Here is a 24,587-nt window from a genome sequence, read left to right as displayed (position 1 = left end):
TCTGTTCCCTGGCAAAATGGCTTTGTTTTTGCAGAGCTGATGGGGGAGAGGGGCGTCCCTCCCTCTGCTCCAGCCCTGGTACAGCTAGAGAAGGCAGGAGGGTCCTGCATAGCTCAGTGTTGGTGGACTCTCACCACTTACCGGAACTTATAGCCTTCTTGGGTCACCTCATCCTTGGGGATGTAAGAAAATAACTGTCATCAAGCGGCTTTCTCATGTCGGCCTTGCCTTTCTGTGTTATTGACCAAGATGTTCTCCTGGGTCTGCTAATTTTGTACATTCTGCTTCTACTAACATGACATACAAGCACAACGTACAGAACGTTTCTGAGCATACATGATGCGTAATTGGGACACTAAGACCTCTAACTAAACACACTTTACATCCCCATGATTTCCTCTAATACAGCGCCCTTTCAGGCAGTTCCGCCTTGCCCCTCTGGGCACCTTTGTCACACATGGCACTTGCCAGAGTACACTCTTTCCCACTGGTCACTGAGGCCTCGTCCCGTGCTTGTCTGTCCAGAATCTCCCTCAGTGTCTGGCACATGGTGGGCCCAGTATATATTGTGAGGTGATAGTTGTGGGGATTCTCTGAGGAAAGAGGCTGCACAAAGCACATTTTGTCCACTTTTTAATGGTAATTCCCCAGGATGTGGGCTCTGAGGATACTGACTTTTTGTCTTGGCTCTGTGTTTGATCCAGGTGAAGGGCCCATTTGTCACCTGGCAGGTGGTACGGGACATTTTGCATGCCACGTTCGAAGAGTCTTTGGATAAAACATCTCATTCCGTTGGACGAAGAGCTCGCTACATAGTCAAAAACCCACAGGCCTATCTCAACTATAAGTAAGCCTCATTGAAGCCCGATCACTCTTGGACGTGGTTACGTCAGCACTTCTCATTCATTCTTTACTCTTCCTTCATCCCGTTTGCTTAAGAGTCTGGCAGGAAGTGCGGCTGGAGCACACTGAGGTGTCTGATGGGGTGGCCAAGTGTTGGAGTCTGTTGGGGAGATGGACTTTGGTTTTTTGAGGGTGAGGGCCAAGCATGATTCTGGGTACTTTCCCATGCAAGGTATTGCTTGGACCTTATAGCGGCCTTGAGAAGTAGGTGGTGTTAGCCTTTATTTGGATGAAGAAGCAGAGACTAGATAGGCTGACTCCCTGAATACCATGTGCCTAGCAGGTGGTGGAGGCAGAGGCAGAGGCTGGCTGTTCCTGCTGTTTTCGGCCCTCCGATCAGCTCCTGAGAGCTCTGATTGGTGGCTCCCTCCAGCAGCAAGCTAGGCAGGACCTGGGATCATTGGACAGGATGCCCTCTACCATGTTCTTGGCAGAGCTGAGAACTGTCCTCCTGCCCCGCCCTTGTTGTGTGTGTGACCTCAGGGAGGAGTCCCCTTGCCTTACCAGGCTGTAAAGCGGAATGAGTCTCTACCTGGCAAGCTCTTTATGAAGGCAGCAGTGCTTGGCAGATGGGAGCCCAGCAAAGGCTGGTCGCCTTCTCCTTCATTTTCTTTTGGGCAAGTCAGGCTCTCCTTACATCATGGGGATGTGAAGGTTAGTGGACTGGACACACCTCCTGCTTTGCAGTAGATTAGAGAACTTAAGAATAATAAACTCCAAAGCCTGTTTGGTGTTTTTAAATGTATGATACACTTTCACGTAGGTCAGCCCATATGGTCCTGGCCAAACCCCTGTGAGAGACACTTTGGGACTCAGTGTTCTCGGCTACCCATGAAGGACGGAAGTTCAGAGAAGCCAAGGTGTAAAGTGTGAACAGACCTGACTGAGGTCAGGCTTGGCTGACCCCAAATCCTTCGTTCTTAAAAGCTGCAGTCGTGCAACAGGCATATAAGTAACTCATGCTTCATGGTCAGCCAAGGCCAGAAGCGTGAGAATGGAGCTCTCTGAAGTTTCCGAACACAGGCATCATTGCAATTCCCAGACTCCAGCCTTGTCTCCTCTTCCTGCAGAGTGTGCCTGGCCGAGGTGTACCAGGATAAAGCGCTTGTTGGAGATTTCATGAGTCGAAGAGATGACTACGATGACCCCAAGGTAGGTCCTGTGTGGGTCTAGGGCTCGGCCTGCTTGGAGGTTGGGGCATCTAGACTGTCGTCCCACAGTGCCCCTGCCAGCGTTAGGAACGTGGACTTTGTTTCCTGCTCACTTGAGAAATCACCGAGTCAGCTCTCTGGTGTTGGCCTTGACTTGATCTGGCTTCAAGCACCTGTTTTTAAAGATGATTAGAATCTGACAGGCCACTTTGAAGGGCTACTGTGCCTTGGGCCTGTTTTGTTAAGAAAATAGAACATCTCTTCAGAAATTACAGGCTTCCTAGAAAGCTTGCAGACTGGGTGTGTATTTTCTTTCTGAGTTTTCTTTCCTGAGGGGCCAGGGCAGTGGCTGACAGAGGGAAGCAGTCTGCTGACCCAAATTCCTGCCCTTCGCCTCAGAGGCTGCTCATCTTTCGTTTTTGTGCTAACCCTGGACTTTACAGTGTGTGTGGCAGGATTTGTGCCAAGTGAGGCCAGTGGACAAGGAGAGGCAGCCCTTTCCCCAAGGAAGCCACAGGCACGTGGGACAGACAGAGAAGTACATGGTCGTTGCAGGACAGTGCAGTCAGCTCCCGGAAGAGGAAGGCACAGGCCCGCAGAGGTCGGGGAGGAGGCTCAGCAATGCTTTTGGATGGAAGTGACAGAAAAACCTAACCTAATGGTGTATACGGCTTCCTTTCTCCCAAATGCCAAGCAGTTGAGGGTAGGCAGTCCTGGTCTGGTTCCGGGGAGCAGAGATGTTATCAGGCTCCCAAGTTCCTGCCGCCACACTCCCCTCCAGGAGCAGTGGTCAGCTTTCCGTCCTATGCCAGTGACCCCCTGGTTGCAAATGTTGACTATGAGAGCTCAAGTCCTCACAACGGAATCCCAGAGCAGGAAGCAGTGGGGAGAGGGGCTGCAATAGACCCACATGGCCCTTGCATCAAGGGACAGCCTTTCCTGGGAGCCCCTGGCAGACCTGGGCCACGTGGCTGGGAAACAGTGGGACACAGCACAGGGGACCCAGGCTGCCAGGAGTGGCTTAAACTGTCCTGGTGTATCCTAGGAGGCTGGGCATCCTCCCTCCCCACAGCAAATTGAGGCTGGCTAATCAGAAAGCTTGGGGGAAAATGGAATAGGTGACCCACAGACACCCACAGTGTCTGCCAGCAGGCTTGGCAAAGGTATCAGCACTGAGCGAGACTGGAAACCACAGCAACTGGGGCAGCGACAGTGAGGGGAGAGGGACTGCAGGGCTGGCAGGCACAGCATCAGGACAGCAGCCAGATGCAGCAGGGACCATGTCCTGCACAGCCACCAGGCCAGGGAGGAGCGGGAGCATACCATGTCGCGCATTGCACACTGGGTGACGTGACCAGCTTGCTCCTCAGATCTGGGTCTGGACTGAGACGACTGCAGTGCGCATATAGAGGAGGAAATTGATTTGGGGGCCACCCGTGGAGTGTGAGGCTGGGGCAGAGGAAGAAGGCTGACTACACGGGTGAACCAGGGAGCACCAGGCCTGGGAGGGAGGCTGTGAGGGAGCACTATGTGGGGCACGTTTGAGTCTTCTCACCTGGGGCTTGGGAGATTGCCAGCGATGCAGGTGTGAGGCTGTCGGCGGGTTAGTTGGCACCAGGTGCCCCAGTTTCCTGAGCGTACTAGCGAGGGTCTTTTGCCTCCTCTATAGACCAAGCTTCTCAGATGACAGGTGACCGATGACAGGTGCCCAGGGGAGGCACCTGGTCGGTGGTTCTCGGACTTAGCTGGTGCAGGAGTTTGTTACAAGATGTTCCTTGGTGCATCTTAGCAAAACCTCCCTTCAGGAAGAGTGAAGGCTTAACCTCTCATGCTCTCATGTTGAAAGGTTTGTGCCAACGAGTTTAAAGAATTTGTGGAGAAACTTAAAGAAAAGTTCAGTTCAGCCCTAAGGAATTCTAACCTTGAAATCCCAGACACACTCCAGGAGCTGTTTGCCAGGTAAGTGGCTTCTGGGATGGTTCCTTGTGGCCCTCGCAGGGCAAGAGGGAAAGGCCAGCCGTGTCTCCCTTATCAGCAGGTCCGGGAAGTGCCCAGCACCCGCCTGGCTGCTTTTGGCCTTGCAGTGGCCCTCCTGTCTCTCCTCTCATAGGTGACTTGAACACAGAGTGGGACCTAGCACCCTGCCGGGCATTTATGTTCATTCTCCCATTGGTCCTTCAGGCTTCCTTGTTTGGTTGGTGTACTTTTTGCTAAGCTTGCTTACTTTATCTATGAGGAAATCCCTATGTAAGAAATGTGCCCAAGGTCACAGTGCTTGTAAGCATCAGGGCCAGGATTTGAACACAGGAGGGTCTGGAACCACTCGGCGTTTGGAAGAACATTCTTGGGTATGAGCACAGAACCCTGTACAATTTTTAAATCTTAAGTTCTGTGAACTAGGCCTGTTTCCTCAGCATCTTCCAAATGTAGATCCCTTTTCTCCACCATCCTCACCCAAAAAGTCCCTCGAGCCACTGTTTTTCTGAATTTCTCCCTGTAAAATGGTGGCATCCATCAGTTCTGCCTGTGAACTGTACAACACCCTTGCTCTCAGCATTTCGGTTGAAGACCTCATTTCTTCATTCACTCAACAGATAATGTATGTTGCGCCCCTGTACTGCTATGCCTAAAGAGCAGTTTGTACTCATTTTCAGAGTTGATCTCCTTTACCCACATTCCGAGTTTTGTTTTTGGTTTTGCAGTAAACTGTTCCCCAGAATTCCCAAATGGCATGGTTTCAAGTCAGTCCAATGAATGGCCTATTTACTGATTTGTAATTTATATCTCCACATATTCTTAGTAAAGTTATGGGGCAACTTTTAATCATAAAAGAAGACAGATTTTTAAAGGAGAGTCCATGAACCATTTAGAGAGAAGAAAAAGTTGCAAGTGTAACAGTTCAATACTGATTGTGATCCTGAGCATTCTGGCAGGCAAGGCAAAATAGAAAACAGTTCCAAGCCAGGCATGGGGGCTTACGCCCATAATCCCAGCACTTTGGGAGGTCGAGGCAGGTAGATCACCTGAGGTCAGCAGTTGGAGACCAGCCTGGCCAACATGGTAAAACCCCGTCTCTACTAAAAATACAAAAATTAGCCGGGTGTGGTGGGCACACGCCTGTAATCCCAGCTACTTGGGAGGCTGAAGCAGGAGAATCACTTGAACCCAGGAAGCAAAGGTGGTTTTCACATTTTTCTGAAAAGTTTATTTTTCTTGGCACTAAATTATAAGAGGAATTTACTGTTGCAATCAAGATTAATTTTTCCATTGGTTTGGTAGAAAATGAAGAAATGTCCTACAAGTGGCCAATTTGCCATATTTTATAAAAAGGCAGTTCTATGATTTATTCTTATATTTACTTGCATGGTATAAATACAGTAAAATAATATTACATGAAACTCAAAAAAGAAATGGGGAAATAGTTTGTAATTCCAACACCTAATATGGCCACTCTTTGGGGATTTTCATATTTCTTTGTTTTAATTGATGAATAATAATTTTATATATTTTTGGGGTACAGTGTAATGTTTTGATATGTGTGTCCATTGAGGAAAGATGAAATCAAGTTAACCAACGTATCTGTTGCCTCACCAACTTCTTTTTTTGGCAATAAGAACCTTAAAAATCTATTATTTTAGTAAGTTCAAAATATGTAATATGTTATTAACTGTGGTCACCATGCAGTTTGAAATCATGAAAACTTACTCCTCTGGTCTAACTGTAACTTCATACCCTTCGCTCAACATCTTTCCTTTCTTCATTCCTTCCCTTCCACTTCCCAGCCTCTGGGAACCACCTTTTTCCTTTTTCTATGAGAATAATTTTTTTAGATTACTTCTGGGACATTTTCTTCCTTGTGCTTTTTCTTTTTGGATTGTAACACACCCACAGTTTTAAATCCTGTTCCTTTTACAATTAACAGTGGATCTTTGCCAATTCACGGTTTTCCGTGTTGCCACATAATCGTCAGTAGGTGAACATTGCACATTTTCTCAGCCCTCCTTCTACCAGGCAGAACAGGGTATATTCGCATTTTAATTTACATGTACAGCACTCAACTTTTGGTGAGTTCAACATTTCTCCCAGTCCCAACACTTTAGCCAATAAATGGCCATCTTGAGCCAGCATCCGCTTGCTTAGTGAAGAGCTGCTTTGTTTCATTGACATGTTCTTATGTTTCTTTTGCAGGTACCGAGTTTTGGCAATTGGGGATGAAAAAGATCAAATCAGGAAGGAGGATGAACTTAACAGGTAAGTGCTGATACATAGAGTAGCTTTTCCTCAGCTACTTAACTTGGCTGACAACCTGTTGCACTGGGGTAGTCTAGGGCCAAATCCAGCTCACTCCCTGTTTGTGTAAATAAAATTTTATTGGCACACAGCCATGCCCATTGTGTATGTTGTCTGTGCTGCTTTTATGCGAGAACGTCAGAGGTGAGTACAGTTGACCTTGAACAACTTGCGGGTGAGGGGACACCGACCCCCTGCACAGTCAAAAATCCACATAGAACTTTTTTTTTCCTTTTTTTTTCTTTTGAGACAGAGTCTTGCTCTATTACCCGGGCTGGAATGCAGTGGTTTGATTTCAGCTCACTGCAGCCTCTGCCTGTTCGATTCAGGCAATTCTCATTCCTCAGCCTCCCAAATAGCTGGGATTACAGGCGCCAGCCACCACACCCAGCTAATTTCTGTATTTTTAGTAGAGACGGGGTTTTTCCGTGTTGGCCAGGCTGCTCTTGAACTCCAGGCCTCAAGGGATCTGCCCGCCTTGGCCCCTCAAAGTGCTGGGATTATAGGCGTAAGCCACCACTCCTGGCCCCACATGTAACTTTCGACTCCCTAAACCTAACCACTGATAGCCTACTGTTGACCAGAAACCTTATCAATAACAGACAGTTGATTAATATACGGGCATAAGCCACTATGCCTGGCCCCACATGTAACTTTTGACTCCTCAGAACCTAACCGCTGATAGCCTACTGTTGACCAGAAACCTTATCAATAACAGACAGTTGATTAATATACGGGCATAAGCCACTATGCCTGGCCCCACATGTAACTTCTGACTCCTCAGAACCTAACCGCTGATAGCCTACTGTTGACCAGAAACCTTATCAATTCCAAACAGTGATTAATATATATTTTGTATTTTATATGTGTAATATACTGTACTCTTATAAGAAAATAAGCTAGAGAAAAGAAACTATTAACAAAAATAAGGGGCCGGGCACGGTGCCTCACGCCTGTAATTCCAGCACTTTAGGAGGGTGCTGCAGGTGGATCACCTGAGGTCAAGAGTTCAAGACCAACCTGGCCAACATGACGAAACCCCGTCTCTACTAAAAAATACAAAAATTAGGTGGGCATGGCAGGCGCCTGTAATCCCAGCTGCTTGGGAGGCTGAGGCAGGAGAATCGCTTGATCCCAGGAAACGGAGGTTGCAGTGCGCTGAGATCATGCCATTACACTCGAGCCTGGGTGACGTGAGCGAAACTCTGTCTCAAAAAAAAAAAAAATTAGGAAGAGAAAATCTGTTTACTATTCACTAAATGGAAGTAGATCATCTTAAAGGTCTTCATCCTTGTCGTCTTCATTTTGAGTAGTCTGAAGGGACATAGGAAGAGGAGGGGTTGGTCTTGCTGTTTCTAGGGTGGCAGAGGTGAAAGAAAATCCGTGTGTAAGTGGATCTGCACAGTTCAGTCCACAGTGCAGAAGGGTCAGCTATAGTTGCAACAGATTCCATAGAGCCCACCAAGACTAAAGCTTGTATTAACTGGCCCTTTAGAGGAAAAGTTCCTGACCCCCTAGCCTTGAATATCACTGGCCAAGCCTTAACGTAGATTGAGGAAAGGATTTAAACTCTCAACCCATGAGCTTTCCAAGCAAAACTCGGTTCCAAAAGCTCAGGTTTTGTTTTTCCATCTTGGATAATCAATAGTCACTTTGATTTTAGCTCTGTAGAGAAGTACTAACTACATTGTTACTGGTCATGTAAACCCATTCCAGGCAGGTCACCACCTATCCACTAAATAGAAACTTTTCTCCTGCAAAAATGGACCTGTTAGTAAAGCCTAGAAACCATCATTTGTTGTGTTTTCTTTTGTGAAGTTTTGGCATTTGTGTCCCTTTTGTGAGATTCAAGTTTTTTTCCCTAAGAATTGTATCTGCCTAAGCTGAGTGGTGCCTGTGGCCTCATGGTACCCTGCCACCCCCTCTCTTTCAGCGTGGATGACATCCACTTTCTGGTGCTCCAGAACCTGATCCAGAGCACGTTGGCCCTCTCGGACAGTCAGATGAAGTCCTACCAGTCATTCCAGGTGGGTACCGGCTGCCTAGCTGCACAGCAGGGATGTGGACCCTTTCGAGGCCAGGCTTGTGAGGTGCTGGCCCCTGTCCTTCTCTGCTGTGGGCTCTCAGGGGCTGATTCGCCCAACATGCCAGCCCAGACGTCCTTCAACTTTTATCTTTTTATCGTTGTTTTATTTGTATTTCTTTGTGTTTATTCTGTATGTTTATGGTATACAACTGAAGGATTTGATGTACGTATACATTGCAGAATAATCGCCACAATCAAGCCAATTAGCACATCTATCCCCCCACACAGTACCTTTTCTCGTTGTGGTGAGCATGCTTGGCGCTCTCTCCTCCTGGTGCATTTCAAGTGTACAGCACCGACTGTCACCTGTCATTACCAATCTGTGATCCTCCAGGGCTTAGCGTCTCATAGAACTAAAGCTTCGCACCTCTTGGCCGGGTTCTCCTCGTCTCTCTCTTTAGTCTTTAAAGCGTGGGGATGGGATCCAGTGACCTCCACCATCCCTCCCAGAGCTGAGGTTTTTAAGTCTCATGTTTAAGACAGAAAATGAAGCAGGGGAGGAAATGAGGCGTGGCAAAGTACCTGAGAAAGTAATTGAGCTATACGGCGTAGATTTTCAAATCATCACTTTGGAATGCCAAGATATTCTGGTTGTGGGAGGTCACTTGATGGGAAAGCTGCCTTCCCGTGGGCAGTGAGTCATCTGTCTCCCGAGGACACAGGTCCACGCAGCCACTCTGCTGTGGCTGAAGGAAGATGAGAGTGAGGAAGAGAAATCACATTGAACCCCCGGTGGAGTCCAGGAAGTCAGTGGTCTACTACTGTTATACAAATGTGGGCACTTGAGGTTCAGAGAAGTTAAATCACCCGCCCGAGACCACATAGCTCAGTCAGTCATCACCCAAGACCCCAACAGAGAGGTGCTGAGGGGCCCCAGCCAGTGCCACCCAGGGCCTCATTCTTCCCCAAGTCATCACAAAAGTAAATTCTAAGGAGGACCCATTCATTTTGTATTTAATCACTAACCCTAAAAATCTGCTCCTGGCTTACATTAACAGGTTACCTGATTTGGAATATGAGGGGAAAAAAGAATGAGGAAACAAAGGGACTTTCCTAGTCCCGCTGATGAATTCAGTTGGGTGAGGACCTGATCATCAGGGCGCCTCAGAGTCCACAGAGAGATCTTGGAGCCCAAGCCCTGTCCTCAGAGACTCCAGTCAGGAGCAGCGGAGTGGGGCCCTGATAAGAGTGTGCCACCCCTCCCCCAGTCCCGAAGGGGCCCGTGGGCCACCCTGCTGGGCGCTGCACGTGCTTGTCACTTGGGCCACAGCAGGGCAGGGAGGACAGGGAAATGGAGCTGGTTCACGAAAGTGCCAGGCTGGACTTGAATGCCCTGCTTCAGAGCAGCACCCTGGCCCTAGTCTTTAACAGCCATGGCCAGGCTTCAGCACACCCAAGACTGAGTGTGCATTTGATTTCTCCTGTTTTAATCACCACCTCGTGGTTCTCTGTGCCTCCTGCAGGGACACGTAGGACCATCAATCAGAGACGCCCAAGAAATGTCCTCCATACCCTTGCCGTTCATCCCTTGAACCCCATGTTTTATTTCCTCGTGCCTGTTTTACACTTATGGTCAGGTGTACACATTTGGAGTGGAAGGCTAGCATCTGTGCCATGCACCCCTCTGCCACCCCAGCATTTTGTAGATGAAAGCAAAACCCTGTCTGAGCCTGAACTTGCAGAGAAAAGAATAAATAGTTATCAGGTGAAGTTCCAAATAAACAGTCCACAGACCGCATTTTATTGGTCTCACACTTGTTTAAAAGGAAAACATAATTTTTTTTTTCAAAAAATGTTTTTTCCAACATTACACATAGGAGTCCAAATTTCCACCTTCTGGCTGTGGGGTGGGCCTTCCAGCTGTCCTGCTCATTAGTGGTTCAGAGCTGGAGGGGACTTTGGGGATCCTTCCCAGCCCCAGTGACAAAAGCCAGGCCCCCTGCCTTCCAGCCAGGCCTGTCCCCAATATTATCCCACAGCTTTTTCCTCCTCCAGTTCCATCTCCAGGTGGCACCTGGGCTCTGATGTTTGGTACCGAAGGCCTAGTCACTCTGCCTCAACCCCCAGGGGCATGGAAAGTCACCTTAGAAAGACCGCTGGCCTGCATGGCCTCTCCCTGAGCAGGAAACAGGACTCTTCTTTAGTGACTTCTTCAGTGACTCTTGACTGAGGACTGGAAGGCCAATAGCAAAGTCAGAGCCCCACAGGGGACCCCGCGAGGCTCCCCTCAAGGTTCCAGGAAGCCAGTGGAATGCTGCAGGTGGGCTCACTGTGCCTGTGACAACCCAGCCTCTTGGAAATATGAGTGGGTGGACGACAGCCCCCAACTCACCACACATGGCCTGAGTGCTCCTATCCTGTTGTGTGGGAATACACCCATTTGCTAATTATATTCAAATGGAACAGAAGATCAAAGTCACAGAAGGCTTGTCACAAGGAGTAAGCTGCAGTCAGACTCCGGGGAACACCTGAGTGCTGCCTCAGAGCCCCAGCTGACCACTGCACTGGTCCCCGGTCCCCTTGTGTCCCTCCGCTGGAAGTAAGGTGTAGTGTTGAGGTTGCTCTTCTCTTCTCTGACCCACCCCTGCCTGACAGTGTGACCTGAGGATCACTTAAAGTCCGTGTGCCTCAGTCTTCTCTGTCACTCGAGGTCCTGGAGGCAGTGCCTAAAATCCTTAGACCATGATAGGGATTTTTCTTAGCCAGCGCTTTTGAGGAGACAGTCCTGTAGGGGCTCTCTCAGAGGCTGGCAGATGCTAGATACTCAGGAACAGATCGTTGCTTGCCCTTTGCAGAAGCTTGGCGTAACAGAGACTCTGCTGACCGCACAAGACTTAGCAGGCTAAGCCATGAAGTCCCCATGGTGTGTTCAGCAGAGGCACTTCCTTCCGCCTAGGCACTGGGGTGGCAGCAGCAAGAGCTGAATCTAGGCCAGGCATGGTGGCTCACGCCTGTAATCCCAGCACTTTGGGAGGTTGAGGCAGGATGATCACTTGAGGCCAGGAGTTCAAGACCAGCCTGGGTAACATGGCAAGAACCCCATCTCTACAAAAAATACAAAAATTAACCAGACAGTGCCTGTAGTCCTGCCTACCCAGGAGGCTGAAGCAGGAGGACTGCTTGAGCCAGGAGGTTGAGGCTGCAGTGAGCTATGTTGGTGCCACAGTACTCCAGCCTGGGCAACAGTGAGACCCTGGCTCAAAAAAAAAAAAAAAGGAATTGAATCTGTGTTCTCCTGGGACTTCCAAACAATGAATAAGCAGATGAGATCATTTCAGGTAGCTGCTATGAAGAAAATAAAACAAGATAATATAAGGCAGTTGACCGCAGAGGAGGAGAATGGAGAAGGATTTGTCATTTGAGGGGAAATATTTGGGCTGAACCCTGCATGTTGAGGAATCAGCCATGCAAAGATTTAGGGGAGCGGCAGGGCAAAGGCCCCAAGGTAGGATGCCTGGGCTTTTTCAAGAAATGTAAGAAGGTCCAGGAGGCTGGTGGGCAGTGAGCAAGGGGGGGTGGTATTGGGGGATGTGAGGCCAGAGTGGCAGGTGGGCGGGCAGGGTCCCACTCACCAGGCTCCTTGTCGTGAACGCCTGGTTGTGGTCACATCTGCAGAGGGAAGTCCTTGGGGGTTTTGAGGCAGGGCAGGAATGTGTGGTCTGATGTAGGCAGCAAAGGATTACTTTGGCTGCTATGGAGAATGGTCAGGGGTTGGGGGAAAGTGACGTGGGGAAGGAGGGAGACCAGTCAGCTGGGGACGATGGTGAGAAAAAGCAGTGGCATGACTAGATGGGCCAGTGCAGGTGGCATGAACCCAGTGCATTGGAAGGTAGAGCCCACCTGATGTGCTGATGGCTAGGTGGGAGGCCAGGGGACAGAGTGGTAGACCAGATGACTCTGTGTTGATTCCGTCTGTCTGCATCGAAAGCAATCGGCTTGGGAGTGAATAGCCCCCCTGTCTCGTCAGTTCCCTGCCCTTTGTGGTCTCTGGAAGTGTGATGTGATGGTCCGAGAACTGGAATTGCCGACTTCCTCAGCACCCCTCCCCACCCATACACACACTCACACACACACTGACACACGTACGCCAGCCTGGGCCTCCCACGATCGGTCACTTCCTCTATAAAGCATCAGCCACAGCCTCTGCCTCTGCCTCCACATACCCCAGCCTTTTCCCTGGCCGGCTGGAGAACCCCACTCACCCTTGCCTCACTGTGTTGCAGACTTTCCGCCTCTATCGGGAGTACAAGGACCACGTTCTCGTGAAGGCCTTCATGGAGTGCCAGAAGAGGAGCTTGGTCAACCGGCGCCGGGTCAACCACACGCTGGGCCCCAAGAAGAATCGGGCCCTGCCCTTCGTGCCAATGTCCTACCAGCTATCCCAGACCTACTACAGGTGAGTACCTGTCAGGAGCCCTGGGTACTCCGAGGTTGAGCCACATAAAGAGGAGCAAAGGAAGCATGGTGGCCATGAAAGCATGTAGGAGCCGGGGCCCCTCGCAGCCTCATGCGCAAGACGCAGGCTCTGGGGTTTCCTGCAGCCCCTCTCCTCCTTCCTGATGTGGGGATCAGGTGAGTGCTAGCAGCATCTTTGTGTTGGTGGTGTTGCCATTTTGCAGGTGGTTTGTTTCTGTTTCTCTCATCAGATGGAGTGAAATCGGTTTTGAATTTAATAATTGGCCCAGCTGGAAGTTCACCCTCCAGTTCCAGCATAACCTCAGTCCCTCTTCCATGTAGCCCTGAGACCCGGGAAGTCTCCTGGGCCCATTCGCAGCTCCAGCAGCTGGTGCGGGGTTGGGGTGCGGAGGTGCGTTCAGACAGACATCCTCCTGGGGCTCCCTCCTGAAACGCTCTTGCAGTGTGGCTTCATGCCGCAGAGGGCGTTGCACCACCAGCCTCCTGACCACATGCAGAGTCCCTGAGAACATTCCCAAGCCGCCACCTTGGCAGCTTCCCCTTCATACCGTTCTCTTTGCCCACCCTCAGGTCTGCACAGGGCTGCAGTCAGATGCTCAGAGACAGCACCGTGAATCTTCTTTCAGTTCTTTGATACCATCCCTTCCCCGTGATGGCAGACACTTCCTCCTCCCCAAACCCTCACCCCGAATGACCCTCAGGCCTCTGGGAAGTAGGTGTGGCAGCAGAAGATACATGTCCAAGTCCAACAAGGCCATTTGTCACGGAGACACTGCTCTGACCACATGTCCCCATCTGAACCGAGGGTAGTGGTCAGCAGACAAGGAAGGCCTTTTGGGTCCCTCCCTCTGACCCTGGTAGCAGGGTTGTGGAATGTTGCTCTCTGGAAAGAGCCGGGGAAGTGACTCACCAGGCGCTGCATGGAGACAGCTTGGGCACACATGTGAGACCAGGGCTGGCTTTGTGCAGGGACTGTTATTACAGAAAGCATGCTCACCATCCCTAGTTCAGCAACTGTGTACAGTGAGTGCCTGTGAGGTGAGCCTGCCAGCACCCTCCTGGAGCGCAAGGTGAGGCCACATTGAATTAGACGAGGAGACGGTACTCTGCATGGAAGGTACTCAGGCTAGCGGGGAAGAGAGACACAAACACCGCTAGGTGGGAACACAGCGCCTTCATTTGGGATGGGACGGAGAGCTTTAGGGGAGAAGTGGGGCGTTTTGCTTAGTTCTCATCATAATGATTTGACTGCTCATAGCCTGTCCAAATGATGGCTTCCTACGGCCGGCCCTCAGTCAGGCCCTTCCTTTCTTTTTGTCTGTGTAGGATTTTTACATGGCGATTTCCAAGCACCATCTGCACGGAGTCATTCCAGTTTTTGGACAGAATGCGGGCTGCCGGCAAGTTGGACCAGCCTGATCGATTCTCTTTCAAAGACCAGGATAATAATGAGCCCACAAATGACATGGTGGCCTTTTCACTGGACGGCCCTGGAGGAAATTGTGTGGCCGTCCTGACCCTCTTCTCTCTGGGCCTTATTTCCGTGGATGTCAGGATCCCGGAGCAGATCATCGTAGTAGATAGCTCAATGGTGGAGAATGAGGTCATCAAAAGGTAAGAGCCCGGCGTCCACAGCATCAGGTCTGGCCACGTGCTAGGCATTGGCCAGACACAGACCGGCAGGGGTCGGTAGTGCCTTCCGGGAGCTTGCAGGATGGGCGTTGCAGATGAGTGGGGATTGTAGGCCAGTGTCCAAGGCGTCCTCGGCCAATGCCTCCCAGGTGTTACGGGAATCAGTCAAAGAGAAGGACGCAGCACAGTGGGGCAGGGGAGGGGCAGGGAAGAGAAGGGAGGACTGGTCCTGAGGGCCTTGCAACAGAACTGGGGCTTCCTGGGGAAGTGGGTGTTTTCTGGACTGAGAGACGGGCAAGAGGAACAGTCCCCACAGAGACGCAGATATGTGACAAGGGGTGAGCACGTTGCACAGGAAGGTGGGAAAGGGATGGATCTGGGGCAGCCGTCCACACCAGCCTTGGTAATGAAGCACAGCCAGCTGCTGGGGCCACTGCTGAGGCCCAGCCACAAAGGCCTCTCTTGGGAGGGGAGAGGCTGCAGTAGCAGCTGGCTGGCCTGTGCTTGGGTATCCAGGTCGCAGTTCTCTTCTAGCTTGGGGAAGGATGGCAGCCTGGAGGATGACGAGGATGAAGAGGATGATTTGGACGAAGGCATAGGGTGCAAGCGCCGGAGCATGGAGGTGAAACCTGCGCAGGCCTCCCACACCAACTACCTGCTGATGAGGGGCTACTACTCCCCCGGCATCGTCAGCACCCGCAACCTCAATCCCAATGACAGCATCGTGGTCAACTCCTGCCAGATGAAGTTCCAGCTCCGCTGCAGCCCTGTGCCCGCCCGGCTCAGGCCCGCTGGTGAGTGCTCCTGCTGGTGCTGGGGGAGGGCCCGGCCTTGCCTGGCTCAGGCCCGCTGGTGAGTGCTCCCGCTGGTGCTGGGGGGAGGGCCCGGCCTTGCCCCGGCTCAGGCCCGCTGGTGAGTGCTCCCGCTGGTGCTGGAGGAGGGCCTGGTCTTGCCATCATCCAGGACGACCCTGAGGCCTGGCCTGAGACCTAGACCTTCAGGCTCCCCAGGCCAGGCGTGCAGCCACAGGACACATGGAAAAACACACCCCATCCTTGCAGCCGACTCAAGGGACACCTTCCCCAGGTGCTGGTGCTGTGCCCACACCTCTGTGGGAGAGCTCCCCGCACCACCGCTGTCTTTTAGTCACAGCTGTGCCGCAGGCGCCAGGAAGAGCAGAGCACTCCCGCCTCCCCACCCCGCCCACTCTCCCCGGGGGTCCGCGGGGCTCTAGTCTCCTGGTGCTTAGTAAAGTTTGTGCCCTTAGGAACCTTTTAGATACTATCTTTTGACCCCTTGCTAGGAAAGATGAGTATTCCACTCACATTCATGATCTCCTGCCTCCTTTACTTCCAGTTTTGACACTATTTTAGTTCTATTGATGACCTTTGAAACTTTACTTTTTATTTTTATTTATTTATTTGAAATGATTGAGATGGAGACTCACTGTGTTGCCCAGGCTGGTCTCTAATTCCTGGCCTTAAGTGATCTTCCCGCCTCCGCCTCCCAAAGTAATGGGATTACAGGCGTGAGCCACCACACCAAGCCTATTTTTAGAGACAGGGTCTTGCTCTGTTGCTTAGGCTGGAGTACAGTGGCGTGATGATAGCTCACAGTCATCTCTAGCTCCTGGGCTCAGGTCATCCTCCTGCCTCAGTCTCCTAAGTAGCTTGGACTATAGGCATGTGCCACCACAGCCAGCTACTTTTTTAATTTTTTGTAGAGACAGGGCCTTGCTCTGTTGCCCAGGCTGGTCTCAGGCCTCAAGGGATCCTCCCGCCATGGCCTCCCAAAGGGTGGGACAACAGGCATGAGCTACCATACCAGACCTAGTTTATGTAATATTCTAAGTCCTTTGTTGCCATTTCAACGATGTTCTCAGCGTCTTTACCAGGAGTAGATTCTATGTCAAGAAACTCAAGAAACCACCTTTGCTCATCTATAAGAAGCAAGTCCTCATCTGTTCAAGTTTGATCCTGAGATTGCAGCAACTCCATCCCATCTTCAGACTCCGCCTCTAGTTCTCTTGTTATTTCCGCTGCATCTGCAGTTACTTTCTCCACTGAAGACTTGAACCCCTCAAAGTCATCCATGAGGGTGGGAATCAACTTTCTCCAAACTCCTGTTGATGTTGGTATTTTGACCACCTCCCTTGAATCACAGATGTTGTTAACGGCATCTACAATGGTGACTCCTTTCCAGAAGATTTTCAGTTTACTTTGTCCAGATCCATCAGAGGAATCACTGTAGTAGCCATAGCCTTATGAAATGAACTTCTTTCTTTTTTGTGACAGAGTTTCACTCTTGTCGCCTGGACTGGAGTGCAGTGGTGTGATCTCAGTTCACTGCAACCTCCACCTCCCAGGTTGAAGTGATTCTCCTACCTCAGCCTCCCGAATAGCTGGAATTACAGGCACCCACCACCACACCCGGCTAATTTTTGTATTTTTAGTAGAGACGGTGTTTTACCATGCTGGGTAGGCTGGTCTGCCCTCCTGCCCTCAGGTGATCCACCCACTTAGCCTCCCAAAGTGCTGGGATTACAGATGTGAGCCACTGTGTCCAGCCATCAAATGTATTTCTTAAAAAGACTTGAAAGTGAAATAACTCCTTGATCCATGGGGTTCAGAATGGATGTTGTGTTAGCAGGCATGAAAACAACATTCATCTCCTTGAACATCTCCATCAGAGCTCATGCGTGACCAGGGGCATCATTAATCAGCACACCATTTTGAAAGCAATCTTTTTTGTCTGAGCAATAGGTCTCTACAGTGGGCTTAAAATATTTAGTAAGCCACATTGTAAACAGACGTGCTGTCATCCAGCTTTGCAGTTCTTTTTATAGAGCACAGGCAGAATAGATTAAGCATAATTCTCTTCCCTAAGAATTTGGAGATGGGAAATGGGCACTGGCTTCAACTTAAAGTCACCAGCTTCATTACTTCCTATCGAGAGTCGGCTGTCGTTTGAAGCCTTGAAACCAGGCCTTGCCTTTTCCTTTGTAGCCATGAAAGTCCTAGATGGCATCTTCAATATAAAGCTGTTTTGTGCACATTGAAAATCTGTTTAGTGTATCCACCTTCATCGCTGATCTCAGCTAGCTAGAGCTTCTGGGGAACTTGCTGCAGCTTTTCCAGCAGCACTTGGTGCTTCACGTTGCACTTTTATGTTACGGAGACGGCTTCTTTCCTTAAACTACATGAACCAACCTCTGCTAGCTTCCAGCTTTTCTTCTGCATCTTCCTCACCTCTCTCAGCCTTCATAGAATTAAAGAGAGTTAGGGCCTTGCTCTGGATTAGGCTTTGGCTTAAGGGAAGGTTGTGACTGGTTTCATCTATCCAGACCGCTGAAACTTTCTCCATATCAGCAACAAGGCTATTTTTGCTTTATTATTGTTCGTGTGTTCCCTGGAGTAACACTTTTAATTTCCTTCAAGAACTTTTCCTTTGCCCTCACAACTTTGACTAACTTCGGCACAAGAGGCCCAGCTTTCGACTGTCCTGGCTGTCACCATGCTTTCCTCGCGAAGCCTGATATTTTCTAGCTTTTGATGTAAAGTGAGAGATGTCCAACTCTCCCTTTTACTTGAACACAGAGGGGCCATTGTAAGGTTATTAACTGGCCCGACGTCAATTTTTTTTTTTTTTGAGATGGAGTCTCGCTCTGTCGCCCAGGCTGGAGTGCAATGGCGCGATCTCGGCTCACTGCAAGCTCCACCTCTCAGGTTCACGCCATTCTCCTGCCTCAACCTCCCGAGTAGCTGGGACTACAGGCGCCCACCACCATGCCCAGCTAATTTCTTGTATTTTTTAGTAGAGATGGGGTTTCACCACGTTAGCCAGGATGGTCTCGATCTCCTGACCTCGTGATGTGCCCGCCTCGGCCTCCCAAAGTGCTGGGATTACAGGCCTGAGCCACCGCGCCTGGCCAACCTGACTTCAATATTGTTGTGTCTCAGGAATAGGGAACCCCAGGAGAGGGAGGAAAATGGGGAATGGCTGGTGCCTGGAGTTGTCAGAACACACATGACATTTATCAATTAAGTTTGCTGTCGTATGTGGGCGTGGTTTGTGGTGCCCCTAAATAGTGACAATAGTTAAGGACAAAGGTCACTGATCACAGGCCACCGTCACAGATATGATAATCATGAAAAAGATGAAATATGAGATTTCCCAAGCATGACAGACACAAATCGAGCACACGGTGTTGAGAAAGTGGTGCCCGTAGACTTTCTTGGTGCAGATTTGCCACAAGCCTTCAGTATGTAAAAAACCCAAAAAACAATATCCATGAAGCACAATAAAGTGAGGTGCATTGTTGAAGTTGATGGTGTTCGCTATATATTTCATAACCACAGTTAGAATTCTGTACTTTGTCTGGAGTTTGGACTGGGCAAAAATGTAGTGATAACTTATCGATTATGGCCTTAGCAGAGACATATTCCATAGGAAGCAACAGAAGCCAGCCCTGGCTAGTGTAGGCAAAAGTGGGGTGTGTAGAAGGGGCCTGGAGTATCTCACAGGGTCTAAGGAACAGTGGGCACATGAGCAGCAGGAAGGGATGGGACCAGGCCAGCCCTGGTCAGGGACTCCCCCTCAGAGCACTGGGCTTTACAGTTCTCGAACCCCAGTCCTCGGCCTCTGTGCCCTTCACTTTACGTCTTGAGCAGGAGAATCATAGTGGCCGGGAGAAACCCAGTCAGCTGTAGTCAGAGGCTCAGGGTCACGGATCAGGAGCCTGATGCCAGGGGCCCAGCCTGTCCGCCCAGCAGGTGAACCCTGTGGCTGTCGGGGAAGCAGTGAGTTGGTGCTGGAGCGTGCCTTTCCTGAGTGTGGCCTGTGCAGTGGGCAGGGGAGGGGGGCCTCTGTCGGGCTGCCTCTGATCTTCCTCCGTGTCCCCACAGCCGCTCCTCTGGAAGAGCTAACAGTGGGAACCTCCTGCCTCCCTGACACGTTCACCAAGCTGATAAAGCCCCAGGAAAACACCTGCAGCTTGGAGGAGTTTGTCCTCCAGCTGGAGCTGTCTGGGTATAGTCCCGAAGACCTGACTGCTGCCTTGGAGATCCTGGAAGTCATTATAGCCACGGGTTGTTTTGGGATTGACAAGGAGGAGCTGCGCGGACGGTTCTCGGCCTTGGAGAAGGCAGGGGACGGGCGCACCAGGACATTCGCAGATTGTGTCCAGGTGAGCTGTGCCTTCGGTTAGCCGGATATCACTGAAGCGGAAATTGCAGCTCCCAGGCCAGGTGCACACTGAGGATGGGCTTGATTTGGGGCATAGCATGCCGCGTTCTTTTTAAACGTTGAATTAGTCATTAACATTTGAAAACTGGGGCATTTCATGTCCGCGTTGAGGGTGCAGTTGTGGATTCACAACCGCACCACAGCTGACGTGGTTCACGAGCAGCCAGAGAGGAAGAGAAGCTGCTCCAGGGCACAGGGCTAGCAAGGGGCGGCCCCGGGGTTAGGAGCCAGGCCTGCCTCGTGAGCCTGGGCTGCTCGGGGCACTCAACCCGCCAGGGAGGGGAGGTCACCAGCGCGGAGGATCCCGGGCTCCCCACAGACCCCCCGTGTCTCCTGCCTCCCCAGGCCCTCCTGGAGCAGCACCAGGTGCTGGAGGTCGGCGGCAACACTGTGCGCCTGGTAGCCATGGGCTCTGCCTGGCCCTGGCTCCTGCACTCGGTGCGGCTGAAAGACAGAGAGGACGCCGACATCCAGAGAGAAGACCCCCAGGCCAGACCCCCAGAGGGGTCTTCCAGCGAGGACAGCCCCCTCGAGGGGCAGGCACCTCCTTCTCACAGCCTCCGGGGCACCAAGAGGCGTGCCAGCTGGGCCAGTGAGAATGGGGAGACCGACACTGAGGGCATCCAGATGACCCCTGCCAAGAGGCCAGTACTCCAGGACTCAAACTTGGCCCCCATCCTTGGGCCCAGAGCTGAAGACAGAGCAGAAGCCCAGGCCCCATCTTCACCCCCAGCTCTTGAAGACACCGCTGCAGCGGGGGCAGCACGGGAAGACCAAGAGGTTGTCGGGGAGTTCAGTTCCCCAGGCCAAGAGCAGCTGAGTAGCCAGGCGCAGCCTCCAGAGGGCTCTGAAGACCCCAGAGGTACCGTGCGCCTTGTCACCCTCCCCACCTCACCCCACCCGCGCTTTCCCTCCCCTCCACCCTGATGGGCCCCACGCCTTCCTCCGGGATATGAGGGACCTGCTACTGACACAAAAGGGGCTTGACTTCAGCTTCTCGGAGCCTGAGCCCCGACAGGGCAGGATGCTGCCTGTAAATGCATTTCCAGGGAGCACAGGCCTCCCACACCCCCAGGCAGCGCTGTGAGTTCTGGAGCGGGAGCTCAGGCGGTGGGGCCAGCGTGTGTGCTGCAGCGGCTGCTGTGGGGCAGTGATGGCATGGAGTTCTCGCCTTCCTCGGGTGGCAGCACGCCCTTTCCTGTCCTGCACGTCTGTCATCAGCAGCGGCCTTCTCATGTGGCTTCTCTGGGAGTTTTTGTTTTCTTTGGGCTGTTTTTGCCTCGGGCTTTACACCACCCTTGTGGTCAGGGCTTCTGGGTGGAAAATGAGGTGTTCGCTGGCTTCCTCTGGTGTGGGGCTTGTCCCGGCCTGGGACGCTGCTTGCATGTGGCACTGTGTGCGGCAGTCTCCCTGGCCCCGCCACCTCCAGGGTGGCTGCTCTGTGAGATGATCGTTGTCGTTTTTTTTGACGCTTCATCCCCTGAGCCCCGAGGTGCCCTGCTCATGCGGGTGCCATGCTGAAGGTGCCCTGCTCATGCGGGTGCCATGCTGAAGGTGCCATGCTCATGCGGGTGCCATGCTGAAGGCGGGGAGGCAGAGATGACTTCCCTGACTTTCCGAGTCTCTCTCATTCTCTTCCTCTTCCCTCAGGGTTCACAGAGAGTTTTGGAGCCAGCAGCATCTCCCAGGCAGCGCGGGAAAGGTGGGTGTGGGGTTCTGGCTCCAGGGCTTTGGTTGGGGCTCTTGACAGGGACCGAGGGTAAGGATTTGTGTGAGGGTTTTTGAGGGTCTTTCCCCAGGTGCCAGCTCTGACAGGCTGCCCAGCACCGTGGTTCTCGGCAGGGGTACTTGGAGGGGCGCAGTGGGCGAGTAGCAGGCGTGCTGAGCACCAGCCGTGCCCAGGTCGGCCTGGAACAAGGGCTGCGCTTCCAGAATGGCCAGGGCACTGGCGGAGAACCATGCCTGGTGCCGTCAGCTGCGCTTCACTGGCTCCTCACGGCCCACAGGCACCTCACCCGCTCCTGCAGATGAGCCGGGGCCACAGAGGGATAAGCCCTGAATGCCCAGCTGCCCCCGGGACAACTGTGCCACAGAGTTACAGGAAGCAAGGGGGCCACAGAAGCCCCTCTGGTGGGGGCGCCTCCCATGAGTGTGTGTGCTGACCCCAGATTGGGAGGGCGCAAGTGCCCTGTGTCCTGGCTTTCAGGAGCTCAGGTGTGCCCCTCCAAGGCCCCGCCGTATCGATAAGAGCCAGGTGTCCAGCTCTTCTGGGTCCGCCCCACTCCTGGGCCCCGGGTGGCTGTTCAGTCCCTGGTTTAGTAGCAGAAACGTCTGTTTCAAGGAAAGCGTTCTTGGAACTCTGCACATGGTGTGGAGCAGAGCTTCAGGGTCATGCTCCTGTGAGCTTCGCCACAGCCTGGAGGTAGCTGCTGCCTGGGCTGCTAGGAGAGCTGGCAAGTCCAGGAGTCTCAACTCTTGGCCCTCTCCTGCCAACGTGGGTGGGCCCACTGAGGCCTCAGTTACAGCTGCATCTGAGCAGGACCGCACGTCGTGGTTCCACCCAGCTGGCGGTCAAGGGCCCCTCTGTCCAGACAGGAGAGAAGCGGGGAGTTTGGAGAGCAGAGAACAAGAGGTAGCAGCTGGTCTCAGCCCTGTGACCTGGGCCAGGCCCAGGACACCCCTGAGCCTCAATGTTCTGTCTGAACGAGCTGCCCTCCTGCCCCCGCCAAGCCCTGATGCCAAGCCCTCCCCCTGCAGGGACTGTGAGAGCGTCTGCTTCATCGGCCGGCCATGGCGTGTCGTGGATGGCCACCTGAACCTGCCCGTATGCAAGGGTATGATGGAGGCCATGCTGTACCACATCATGACCAGGCCTGGCATCCCCGAGAACTGCCTGCTGCGCCACTACCAGGGGGTCCTGCAGCCCGTCGCCGTGCTGGAGCTGCTCCAGGTATGGGGCCTTCCCAGGCTCAGCAGGGTTGGGGGCGGCTGGGTGCTCTCAATGGCCCAGCCGTGATGTTCAGGCCCCAGGCAGCATGCGGTACCACCATACTGCTTGCCTGCACCCCCTCCCCCAGCTTGTCCTGGGCTCTTGCCTCTCAGCTCCATGCTGCTGGCCAGGCTGAAAGAGGGGGTGCCTGGTGCTTGTCTCTGATGCTTTCTCTGTGCCAGGGGTCACTAACTCACGAGCCCGCAGGGCCCCATGGGTCAAGCAGCTGCCCCCTGGTGCGGCTGCTTCCTGCTCGGCTGACAGTTGCCCTGTGCTCCGTTGGCCCAGTGCGTATGGGGCCTCCAGCTCCTCTGGCAGCTAGGAGCTTGAAGTTCAGTGTCACATTCCCCGCGAGCCAAACGGAACCCCACCTGGAAGCCAGTCTTGGCTCACAGGACGCCGGGATGCAGCCCCCGCTGCAGGCCTCTCCTCCACAAATGAGATTCAGCATGGTGGCTCCAGCCCGCGCTGTACACATGCTACTCAGGCCGCTGCCTCTCCCACCAGGGCCTTTGCCTGAACCCTCCTGGTACATCCCCACTTGACTCATGCCCAGTTCAGGTGCCCCCTGCTCTGGGAAGTGGCTTCCTCGTACAGAGAAAGCATTCCCTAAATGCTTGAAGAATAAATCAAGCAGGCGAGGGTAGTGCCGCTGTAACCTGTGTGTCTGGTGTCTGCAGGGCCTGGAGTCCCTCGGCTGCATTCGGAAGCGCTGGCTGAGAAAGCCAAGGGCCGTCTCGCTCTTCTCCACACCCGTGGTGGAGGAGGTGGAGGTGCCCTCCAGCCTGGACGAGAGCCCCATGGCCTTCTACGAGCCCACCTTGGACTGTACCCTCCGACTGGGCCGTGTGTTCCCCCACGAGGTCAACTGGAACAAGTGGATCCACCTCTAGGACCCCTATGGGCGTTCCCTCCCTCCCAGCCACCACCTGCCACACCACTCTGCCTGATGCTCGGCAGACCCCACTGTGCCCTGGCCTTGGGTCTGCCGAGCCTCCTGCAGCAGGGGACGGGTGCTCTGGCCAGAGTCACAGCCCGACAGGTTTCCCACTGTCCTGGAACTCTGGAAAGAGGGGCTCCCCCACCTGCCTGCTCCCCAGGCTCTTCTGGGCCTGCCCCTTGGGAACTGGCCTCATCACACCGGGAGTTGGTGCTTGTCTCTGGGTCTCCGGAGTTCGCCCTGCCTGTGCACACCTCACATTCCAGACTGGATCTCCTGGCTCCTTGAGTGCCCAAGTGCCACCAAGAGGAAGGGCCTTGTGGGATATGCCTTGCAGAATAGGGATCTGTGTGCGCTGCTGCCGCAGGGCCTCTACAGGGACTGTGGCCCCTCGACAGGCAGGACATTCCAACCCCTGGCTGGGACTGAACCACCCAGAGCAGAGCAGCTCCCTTTCCGATCTTGCAAGTCACCTGGCAGGCCCCAGCTGGGCTGGCTGTCCGTGTCCCTCGGCCTGGCTGGTGACTCCCTGTGGGCCAGAAATGAAGAGTCCCTGTAGGTTTGGGTTTTGTTTGTTTTATTTTGTTCTTTCACCTTTTTTCCTCATTAAAAAAAAAAAGTCCCTGTGGAGTGTATTTATTTATTTTTTGATTAAAGGGAAGTAAAATGCATTCTGTTTTGTGTGTTTCCTAAAGAATCAGTGATTCCCCTAGGGACTCCCTACTTTGGCTGCAGAACAACCTTGGAATGGCTGTTCCCAGTGAAACCAAAGGAAGAGGGAAGGCCCTGATCCTGAGCTCGGCAGCCCCGCCTGGCCTCAGCCAGCGGCGAGACATGGCCTCCAGGATGGAGAGGGGCACAGGCGATTCCCTCGCCGCCTTCTCAGCTGGTCCCAGGCCCGTCCCCCACAGAGCAGCTCCCAGCCCAGTGCCAGGC

The 24,587-nt window shown here is 52.7% G+C and overlaps 1 protein-coding gene across 2 annotated transcripts in view; it reads left to right on the top strand.

Moving 5' to 3' along the window:
• Window positions 1-24,322, top strand: part of GTF3C1 (general transcription factor IIIC, polypeptide 1, alpha 220kDa) — an 85,428-nt gene extending 61,106 nt beyond the window's left edge. Inside the window, exons 25-37 of one of the 2 annotated variants that reach the window (XM_011933459.1) lie at window positions 705-847; window positions 1,974-2,055; window positions 3,901-4,013; window positions 6,243-6,305; window positions 8,278-8,371; window positions 12,654-12,826; window positions 14,173-14,460; window positions 15,013-15,272; window positions 19,383-19,663; window positions 20,068-20,584; window positions 21,373-21,424; window positions 22,480-22,672; window positions 23,392-24,322. In XM_011933459.1, the coding sequence (XP_011788849.1) occupies window positions 705-847; window positions 1,974-2,055; window positions 3,901-4,013; window positions 6,243-6,305; window positions 8,278-8,371; window positions 12,654-12,826; window positions 14,173-14,460; window positions 15,013-15,272; window positions 19,383-19,663; window positions 20,068-20,584; window positions 21,373-21,424; window positions 22,480-22,672; window positions 23,392-23,604 (2,472 nt within the window). In that variant the 3' untranslated portion in view covers window positions 23,605-24,322. The remainder of the gene's footprint in view (window positions 1-704; window positions 848-1,973; window positions 2,056-3,900; window positions 4,014-6,242; window positions 6,306-8,277; window positions 8,372-12,653; window positions 12,827-14,172; window positions 14,461-15,012; window positions 15,273-19,382; window positions 19,664-20,067; window positions 20,585-21,372; window positions 21,425-22,479; window positions 22,673-23,391) is intronic. The other variant, XM_011933460.1, reaches the window with a different exon arrangement.
• The last annotated feature ends 265 nt before the right edge of the window (window positions 24,323-24,587 follow it).

Source organism: Colobus angolensis, unplaced genomic scaffold, assembly GCF_000951035.1.
Source record: "Colobus angolensis palliatus isolate OR3802 unplaced genomic scaffold, Cang.pa_1.0 Scaffold128, whole genome shotgun sequence".
Classification (NCBI taxonomy): domain Eukaryota; kingdom Metazoa; phylum Chordata; class Mammalia; order Primates; family Cercopithecidae; genus Colobus; species Colobus angolensis.
This window is presented reverse-complemented; position numbering and strand designations above follow the sequence as displayed.